The sequence below is a fragment of the Pantherophis guttatus genome, chromosome 1 (assembly GCF_059756535.1).
Source record: "Pantherophis guttatus breed Tessera chromosome 1, ASM5975653v1, whole genome shotgun sequence".
NCBI classification, from domain to species: domain Eukaryota; kingdom Metazoa; phylum Chordata; class Lepidosauria; order Squamata; family Colubridae; genus Pantherophis; species Pantherophis guttatus.
In genome coordinates, this window is record NC_142063.1 from 2,608,622 (window position 1) to 2,619,131 (window position 10,510).

A 10,510-nucleotide genomic window follows, 5' to 3' on the forward strand; every position below is an offset into this window, starting at 1 on the left:
TTCGTGTCTGCAAAACTGCTTCTGGGCTTTCTGCCAACTCTAGTAAGACTGTAATTTTTTTTTTTTTAAATTTATATACCGCCCTTCTCCCTGAGGACTCAGGACGGTGTACAGCCAGAATTTAAAAACATGGAATACAAATATTAAAAAATAATTAATATATATATAAATTTGGCCCAAGATTAAAAATATAAACCAATTAAAACATTTAAAATTTCTTCTTAAGCCAGCCCGGCTTGCTGGAAAAAGTGAGTTTTAAGGGCACGGCGGAAGGCACTGAGGTTTTGGATTCTCCTTATCTCTGGGGGCAACTGATTCCAGAGGGTAGGTGCCCGCACAGAGAAGGCCCTCCCCCTGGGGGTCACCAGTCTACATTGATTGGCTGATGGCACCCTGAGGAGGCCCTCTCTGTGGGAGCGCACGGGTCGATGGGAGGTCGTTGGTGGCAGCAGGCGGTCTCGAAGATAGCTAGGCCCGATGCCATGGAGCGCTTTAAAGGTGACAACCAACACCTTGAAGCGCACCCGGAAGACCACTGGGAGCCAGTGCAGCTCGCGCAGGAGCGGTGTTACATGGGAGCGCCAGGCTGCTCCCGTCACCACCCGTGCTGCTGCGTTCTGGACCAGTTGGAGCCTCCGGGTGCTCTTCAAGGGGAGCCCCATGTAGAGAGCGTTGCAGTAGTCCAGGTGAGAGGTGACGAGGGCATGAGTGACTGTGCACAGGGAATCCCGATCAAGAAAGGGCCGCAACTGGCGAATCAGGCGAACCTGACAAAAGGTCCCCCTAGTTACAGCTGTCAGATGTTCCTCCAAGGACAGCTGCCTATCCAGGAGGACTCCCAGATTGCGAGCCCTTTCAGTGGGGGCCAAAGACTCGCCCCCAATAGTCAGTGATGGAGTCAACTGACTATATCGGGATGCCGGGAGCCACAGCCACTCTGTCTTGGAAGGGTTGAGCCTGAGCCTGTTCCTCCCCATCCAGATCCGCACAGCCTCCAGGCACTGGGACATCACTTCAAGGGCATCGTTGGGGTGGTCCGGGGTGGAGATGTACAGCTGGGTGTCATCAGCGTACTGATGGAACTTCACCCTGAAACCATGGATGATCTCACCCAGCGGCTTCACATAAATGTTGAACAGAAGGGGCGAGAGGACCGATCCCTGCGGCACTCCACAGACGAGAGGCCTCGAGGTCGACCTCTGCCCCCCTGCCAACACGAACTGCAACCGGTCAGAGAGAAAGGAGGAGAACCACCGCAGAACGGTGCCCCCTATTCCTAACCCTCTTAACCGCCGCAGCATGTTACCATGGTCGATGGTATCAAAAGCCGCTGAGAGATCTAACAGGACCAGGACAGAGGAGCAACCCCTGTCCCGAGCCCTCCAGAGATCATCCACCAACGCGACCAATGCCGTTTCTGTGCTGTGCCCAGACCTGAAACCCGACTGGAACGGATCTAGATAAGACGTTTCCTCCAGGAATTGTGGGAACTGCCCAGACGTCATCAAAAACACTCTGCACATGCGCAGAAGCACTGCACGCTACCGACAGCGAACTGGTAGTGCCGGGATTTGAAACCCACTACTGATCCTCAGTATGCCTCCCCGCATCGCCCTCCAGATCCCATAATCCATAAACACCCACAATCCATCCCTGGTTAAATGCTAGCTGGGGATCATGAGCGTGAGAATTCAAAACTCACTGAAAACCTAGCAACAGAAGGGACGGGGAATGGTGAGCCTGTTTCGAATGTATTTATAATCCATTGCTGGTGTGATAAAACAGAATGACAGAGGTGGAAGGGACCTTGGAGGTCTTCTAGTCCAACCCCCTGCTCAGGCAGGAGACCCTACCCCATTTCAGACAAGTGATTGTCCAGCCTCTTCTTAAAAACCTCCAGTGATGGAGCACCCACAACTTCTGGTGGCAAGCTGTTCCATTGGTTAATTGTCCTCACTGTTGGGAAGTTTCTCCTTAGTTCCAGGTTGCTTCTCTCCTTGATTAGTTTCCACCCATTGCTTCTTGTCCTGCCCTCAGGGGCTTTGGAGAATAGCTTGATCCCCTCCTCTTTGGGGCAACCCCTGAGATATTGGAAGACTGCTATCATGTCTTCCCTAGTCCTTATTTTCATTAGGAAAAATGTGATTATTCAATACTTTGGAGAATAAGTGGACCCCTTCCTCCCTGGGGCAATCCCTCAAATGAGTGGGGGGTTTACCTAGGTGACCTACAAGGTCCCTTCCCCCTCTGTTAATCTGTATCTGTATAAATGTTGGAAGATGCTATCATGTCCCGCTTGGTCCTTCTTTTCATCCGAAGTAGGTAAAGGTTCCCCTTGCATATATGTGCTAGTCGTTCCCGACCCTAGGGGGCACTGCTCATCTCCGTTTCAAAGCCGAAGAGCCAGCGCTGTCCGAAGACGTCTCCGTGGTCATGTGGCCGGCATGACTCAACGCCAAAGGCGCACGGAACGCTGCTCCCTTCCCACCAAAGGTGGTCCCTATTTTCCTACTTGCATTTTTTACGTGCTTTCGAACTGCTAGGTTGGCAGAAGCTGGGACAAGTAACGGGAGCTCACCCCGTTACGCGGCGCTAGGGAATCAAACCGCTGAACTGCCGACCTTTCTGATCGACAAGCTCAGCGTTTTAGCCACTGAGCCACCGCGTCCCACGTTTCATCTAACTAGATATACCCAATTCCTGCAACCGTTCATCGTAAGTTTTAGCCTCCAGGCCCCTCTGGAGCATGATGTTGCCCCGAGTCCCCCCCCCCAGAGAGTCTTAGACAAATTACTCACCTGATCCCCGTACGGGGCACATCTCGGGAGTTTGTGCAATGGCCCAACAGCGCCCGGAGTCACAACAACATTGCATCTTGGTGTACTGGCCAGGAAGCTCCCCTGCGCACCGTCCACCGATCAGTGCCGAGAAGCAAGTGCCAATCCGCTGGTCTGCGGGCAGAAGAGAGACAGAGGTGAGGCAGGAAATGGCCGGGGGTGGTGGTGATTTACAGGTAGTCCTCAATTTACGGCCTCAATGGTGCCCCAAATTGATGTTGCTAAGTGAGACCTTTGTTAAGGGAGCTTCGACCCGTTCTACGACTTGGCTTGCCACCGTTAAGGGAACCGCTGCCGTCATTCAGTGAGTGACATGGTTGTTAAGTGAACTGGCTTGTCGGAAGGTTGAGGAAGGGGGAAATCACATGAGTTCCAGGACACTGCAACCGTCATAAATACGAGTCCGTTGCCAAGCGTTTGCATCGAATCAATGTGACTTACCGTCGTAAGTGTGAAAAAAACGGTCATATCCTTTTTTTTCAGTGATGTAACTTTGAATCTCATCAATCAATCAGTCAATCAATCACCCAATAAACCCGTTGCATTCGCCATGCTGGCTGGGGAAGATGGGAAATGAAGTCCAACATAACCCAGACAGCCTGCTGTTAGGGGATTTCCTCAAGCAGCATGGAGGTGAAATTGAAAGCATAGGATCGCAGGGTCCCCCCTCCTGCTACGATGGGGTGGGGGGGGCATGGAGACTCCTGGGGGGGGCGCTTTAGGTTATAGCAGCAGGCTGGGATGGAGAGATCTTTGTTTGATGGGCCCGAATTCCCATGTGATTTTTTGAGGGGTATTTACAGAGTATTGGTAATCTTTGACTTACAACCTATTCTGCCCCAGCTACGGATCCCAGAGAATGCAGCACACACAAACTATGAACCAAACTCAATTTACTTCCAAACGTAGTTTTTTTACAAATGCAGGCTGTTAACTAAAACGTCCTTACCAACCTGCCAGAAATTCCACAGCAAGATAAAGTCTTACAAGAGTTGGCAAAAAGGCCAGGAGCAAGGTTTGCAAAGAAAATCCAGGTTCAATGATCAGCGAGCGAATATGGCGTTGTTTCCTGCAACTTTTACAAGCTGTGTGCAAACTTAAATAGGCTAAGGGAGCGGCCAATGAGCCCCAAGCCTTACTCTCGAGGAGACCTCCTCCTGAGGAGCCACTCTGCGCGCCCGTGCATTGAGAAGAGGCTCCTCCACTTCATCCTCTTCACTTTTTTAAAAAAAAATTGATTTATATGCCGCCCTTCTCCGGAGACTCAGGGCAGCTTACAATGCGTTAAGCAATAGCCTTCATTCTTTTGTATATTTATACAAAGTCAGCTTATTGCCCCCACAATCTGGGTCCTCATTTCACCTACCTTAGAAAGGATGGAAGGCTGAGTCAACCTTGAGCCTTGGCGAGATTCGAACCTGCAGTAATTGCAGGCAGCTGGTGTTAATCACAATGCTATCAGTCTGCTGAGCCACCAGGCCCAGTGATTTAAAGCAGCTTCTGGAGGCTCTGAAGGCCCTGGCTGAATCCCTGCCTCTGGCACCACATCTTCTCCAGCCTCCTCACTGTCCGACTTGAGCGCCGGCTGCACAGGCTGCTGGCGCAGCACCATACCAGCCTCCTCGTCGTCGGAATCAGCAACAATCCACGCAGGCCGCTGGCGGGCCACAACACAACCTCAATTTCCATTGCTAAGTAAGACAATGAGTTTTGTCCCCTTTTACGACCTTTCTTGCCACCGTCGTTATGTGAATCACTGCGGTTGTTAAGTTGGTAACATGGTTGTTAAGTGAATCTGGCTTCCTCCTTGGATTTGGCTTGTCAGAAGGTTGCAAAAGGGCATCGCACAACCCCGGGACACTGCAACCGTCATAAATAGGAGTCGGTTGCCAAGCATCCAAAATACTGATCACGTGACCCCCAGGAATGCTGCGACGGTCGCAAGTGTGAAAAACAGTCATCAGCGCCCCCCCCCTTTTAATGCCATTGTAACTCTGAATGGTCACTAAACGAATGGTTGTATGAGTCGAGGTCTGCCTCAATGATCCCCCAACCCGTAATCTGGAGCCATTGAGACTTTATTTCCCATTAAGCGCTGAGAAAAAAAGGCATCCGGTTGGAAAGCTGTAATGAATGACATAGTGGGCTCAATAAAATAAAAATAAATAAATAAATAATAAAATAAATAGAATAAAATAATAAAATAAATGAAATGAAATGAAATGAAATGAAATAAAATAATAAAGTAAAGTAAAGTAAAACAAAACAAAACAAAACAAAATAATGAAATGAAATGAAATAATAATAAAATAAAATAAAATAAAATAAAATAAAATAAAATAAAAAAGGCTTTGTAGTTTTTTCCCCCCCAAAATAGTCTATGGGGAAGATCCCTGAATAGCTAACACCCTAGAAGATAGGCTCAAGATCCAGATGGATCTTGGCAGAGTTGAATCCTTGGAGCCTTGGTAGTACAGTGGTTTAATGCACCCTGTTATTAACACAGCTGCCTGCAATTTCTGCAGGTTCGAATCTCACCAGGCTCAAGGTTGACTCGGCCTTCCATCCTTTCTAAGGTAGGTAAATTGAGGACCCAGTTTGTGGGGGCAATAAGCTGACTTTGTATAAATATACAAAAAGGATGAAGGCTATTGCTTAACGGAGTCTCCGGAGTCTCCGGAGAAGGGTGGCATATAAATCAAATTAAAATTAAAAAAAAAAAATTCCTGGGCCCTACCTAACAAAATGAAACTCAATGTAGAGAAAAGTCAAGTCTTACACTTAGGCAAGAAAAACCAAAAGTACAAATATAGAGTGGGGGAAACCAGGCTTAATAGCAGGGACTGTGAGAGGGATCTGGGAGTCTTAGGGGACAACCAGCTAAATAGGAGCCAGCAGTGTGCGGCGGCAGCCAAAAAAGCCAACACGATCCTAAATTGCATTAACAGAGGGATACAATCAAGATCAAGGGAGGTACTAAGACCACTCTATAAAGCCTTAGGAAGACCACACCTAGAGTACTACATCAGTTGTGGTCACCACACTATAAAAAGGACAAGAAGCAATGGGTGGAAACTAATCAAGGAGAGAAGCAATTTAGAACTAAGGAGAAAATTCCTGACAGTGAGAACAATTAATCAGTGGAACAACTTGCCTGCAGAGGTTGTGAATGCTCCAACTCTGGAAGTTTTTAAGAAGAGGTTGGACAACTCTTTGTCTGAAGTGGTGTAGGGTTTCCTGCCTAAGCAGGGGGTTGGACTAGAAGACCTCCAAGGTCCCTTCCAACTCTGGTTATTCTATTCTATTCTATTCTATTCTATTCTATTCTATTCTATTCTATTCGTTCATTCCATTATTCTATTCTATTCTATTCTATTCTATTCTATTCTATTCTATTCTATTCTATTTTCTATTCTATTCTATTCTATTCTATTCTATTCTATTCTATTCTATTCTATTCTATCTTATTCTATTTTCTATTCTATTCTATTCTATTCTATTCTATCTTATTCTATTTTCTATTCTATTCTATTCTATTCTATTCTATCTTATTCTATTTTCTATTCTATTCTATTCTATTCTATTCTATTCTATTCTATTCTATTCTATTCTATCTTATTCTATTTTCTATTCTATTCTATTCTATTCTATTCTATCTTATTCTATTTTCTATTCTATTCTATTCTATCCTATCCTATCTTATTCTATTTTCTATTCTATTCTATTCTATTCTATTCTATTCTATTCTATTCTATTCTATTCTATTCTATTCTATTCTATCCTATCTTATTCTATTCTATTCTATTCTATTCTATGCTATGCTATGCTATGCTATGCTATGCTATGCTATGCTATGCTATGCTATGCTATCCTATCCTATCCTATCCTATCCTATCCTATCCTATCCTATCCTATCCTATCCTATCCTATCTTATTCTATTTTCTATTCTATTCTATTCTATTCTATTCTATTCTATGCTATGCTATGCTATGCTATGCTATGCTATTCTATCCTATCCTATCCTATCCTATCCTATCCTATCCTATCCTATCCTAGTCTAGTCTAGTCTAGTCTAGTCTAGTCTAGTCTAGTCTAGTCTAGTCTAGTCTAGTCTAGTCTATTAAGAAACAGGTAGAGTGGGGTATAAGCTCCCAGCAGCTGTTTCTCCACATTTAAATAGTTCCTTTATATGATTTCTTACATGTAATGGGCGAAAATCACCCGAGGTCTATCAGCAAAGGCTCCGCTCCTGTTGGAAAAAATGACTATTTCAAACTATTCCCAGGAGGCCTCCGGCTCCTAATCAGGACCACAAAAATATCTTTAGCCCGGCAAAGTTAAAGGATGCTCGGAGGTTCCCCCCAGGTGCTCCGCTATCCGAGGGAACAAAAGACCCTTTCAGGAGGAGAAACGTAACTCGAAGAAAGTTTTTCAAGTTTGGCCAGAAAAAATATTGTCCATCACAGCGAGCGACGGCACATTTATGGCACATGTTCGCTCCGGGGAAACGGCCGGTGGCATGACGTAGTCTGGCTGGCCACGCCAAGGCCTCCTGGGGGAGGCGTTTGGTTATTTTTTAAAACCTGGCTAGCCTAATTAAATCTGCCTGGTGTTGCTAAATGTTTTGGCAGCCGGGAAAAGATTTTCAGGGTCCAGATGCTTAAACGATCTGCCCCCACCCCATCCTTGCTCCGAGATCGTAATTCTTCCTCGCTCTGCTCCTTTGCTCAGACAAAGCGAGACAGAGAAAGAGAGAATGAGAGAGAAAGAAATTGGGAAAGGGAAACAGAGAAGGAGAGAGAGGGAGAGAGAAAGAAAGAAAGAAAGAAAGAAAGAAAGAAAGAAAGAAAGAAAGAAAGAAAGAAAGAAAGAAAGAAAGAAAGAAAGAAAGAGGGATCCTTTCCCAGTCTTCACCTCTGGCCCTTTCCAGCCTGCCCGTGAGATTTGAACTCGGGGCAGCTTCTCTTTTGCAAACAAGGCTGGCAAAGGTTTTTTCCCCAACGGGGCTGAACAGCAATATGTGTGCTGGGTTTTTCTAGTAGCTGTGCTCATTCTTCATTCCCATTCAGAGTAGAAATTTATCTTTTTTTCTTTTTCTCTCTCTTTTACTCTTTCTCTCTCTTTCTATTTTCCTTTCTCTTTTTATCTCTCTCTCTCTCTTGTTCTCTTTCTTTCTGTCTGTCTCCTTTCTCTTTCTCTCTCTTTTTGTCTCTCTCTCTCTCCCCCTTTCTCTCCTTCTATCTCTTCTGTCTCTTTCTCTTTTGGTCTCTCTTTCAGTCTCTCTCTCTTTCTCTGTCTCTCTCTGTCTGTCTCGTTCTCTCTCTTCTCTCTCTTTCTCTCTCTCTCTTTCTGTCTATCTGTCTCTCTCTCTCTCTCTCTCTCTTTTCTCTCCTTCTGTCTCTGTCTCCTTTCTCTTTCTCTCTCTTTTTGTCTCTCTCTCGCCCCCCCTTTCTCTCCTGTCTTTTCTGTCTTTTTCTCTTTTGGTCTCTCTGTTTGTCTGTCTGTCTGTCTGTCTGTCTGTCTGTCTTTCTCTTTCTCTCTCTTTTTGTCTCTCTCTCGCCCCCCCTTTCTCTCCTGTGTTTTCTGTCTTTTTCTCTTTTGGTCTCTCTGTTTGTCTGTCTGTCTGTCTGTCTGTCTCTCTCTCTCTCTCTCTCTCTCTTTCTCTGTCTTTCTTTCTTTCTTTCTTTCTTTCTTTCTTTCTTTCTCTTTCCTTCTTCTTTCCTTCCTTCTGTCTCTCTGTCTCCTCTCTCGTTCTTTCTCTTTCTCTGTCTTTTTGTCTCTCTTTATGTCTTTCTTTCTTTCTCTCTCTTTCTCTCCTTCTGTTTCTCTGTCTCTCTCTTTTTCTCCCGTTTTCTCTCTTTCTTTTTTTTCCTCTCACTCTAAAGAGTTAGCGGAGCCTTGTATAAAAACATGTCTTATTTTAATCAGGATCAAACCAGCCCACTTTGCCTTCCCTTCTTTTACTTCTGACAAGCCTTTAATGAGCCCCTCACCACTCAATTCTGCTGGAATTCATTGAGTAAGTGGGGTACAGCATCCACCCCTCAGTGTGGCTGCAGAGTCGCACGACAAATTGTAGACTACAACACAACTGGCTGAGTGCCTGTACCAGTCCAGGGAAAATCAGCTGGCGGGCATCGGCCAGCTGATTTTCGGGCCTTCTGGGCCCACCACAAGTAGGGAAACAGAGTGTTTCCTGCCTCTGGAAGGCGTCCGGGGGTGGGGGAGGTGGGGAAGGCTGTTTTTGCCCTCCTCAGACTCCTAGAAAGGCCCTGGAGCCTGGGGAGGGTGAAAAATGGGCCTACCGGGCCCACCGTGCCATCGCGTGCCAAAGCGGTGGGGAGCGTGGGGGGTCATGATGCACGCGCGGGGGGTGGGGTGCATAGAATTATGGGTGTGGGCACGCATGCACGCAACACCCCTCACTCCCCCAACTTTTGGCCCGCGATGGCAAAGAGGTTAGCCATCACTGGCCTAGACATTGGTATCCGAGCATAGATCTTTTAACCTGTTAATTCATATTTTACTGTGTTTTTAATCTAGGCGAAATGGTAATGTCTGTTGTAAATCCATGCATGTTACGCCATGCACTAACTAAATAAATTTATGGTTTTAAGCAGCCTGCAAAGACTCGAACTTTGGCAGATGTTGGCTTCTGTCTCCCTCTCAAAAAAGATATTTTGCTCAATCTCAGTGGGGTACTTTGTTCACCTCTGGCTGGTTGGGGGAGGGAAGAGGGAGGGTCTCCACGTTGGGATCCAGACCCATAAGGCACTGGATTTTAGAGTGGCTTATGGTCCTTGGGAGCAGCTGCAAGGAAAAGGCGGGAAGCGATTCCTGGCAGCCCAGCCAGAAAAAATTACAAAGCAAGCGAGGAAGTCATTAGAAAAGGAATTTTCTGGTTAGGACAAGGGGGCGGGAGACAGAGAAGGCATTGAGCCAAGCCTGCATTCCAGATTTTCCCCCAGAAGCTTCATTTGCAAAGGATTAACTGAGGCACTCTCCCCCTCTCCCCAAAAAACTTGGCTCCTTCTGCAATATTAGAACCGAACTGAACAGAATAACAGAGTTGGAAAGGACTCTGGAGGTCTTCTAGTCCAACCCCCTGCTCAAGTAGGAAACTCTATACCATTTCAGGCAAAGAGCTGGCCAGTCTCTTCTTAAAAACCTCCAGTGTTGAGCACCCACAACTTCTGGTGGCAAGCAGTTCCACTGATTAATTGTTCTCACTGTCAGGAAAATTTCTCCTTAGTTCTAGGTTGCTTCTCTCCTTGATTAGTTTCCATCCGTTGCTTCTTGTTCTACCCTCAGGGGCTTTGGAGAATAGCTTGACTCCCTCTTCTTTGGGGCAGCCCCTGAGATATTGGAAGATTGCCCTCATGTCACCCCTGGTCCTTCTTTTCGTTAGGAGCACTTTGGCTGACAAAAATGTGAGAATTCAGTAGAGAAAATAGCTGTTAACCCCAGATAGTTAACTCCCTGCTGCAGGGATGGCTGTTTCTCCAAGCTCAGGGCTGCGTTTTGGAAATAGAACAAAGAAGGAAGGACGGAAGGAAAGAAGGAAAAAGTGAAAGAGGGAGGAGAGAGGGAGGAAGAACGGAGGGAAGGATAAAGTGAGAGGAAAGAGGGAGGGAGGGGGGATGGAAGGAAAGGGAAGGAAGGAAGGAAGGAC

General features: G+C 46.3%; 1 protein-coding gene across 1 annotated transcript in view; it reads right to left on the reverse strand.

The window, feature by feature from the left end:
* The window catches only part of FBN3 (fibrillin 3), a 210,627-nt gene that overhangs the window by 128,264 nt on the left and 71,853 nt on the right, over positions 1-10,510 (reverse strand). Inside the window, exon 10 of the mRNA XM_087893746.1 lies at positions 2,799-2,951. Within this exon, the coding sequence (XP_087749872.1) occupies positions 2,799-2,951 (153 nt within the window). The remainder of the gene's footprint in view (positions 1-2,798; positions 2,952-10,510) is intronic.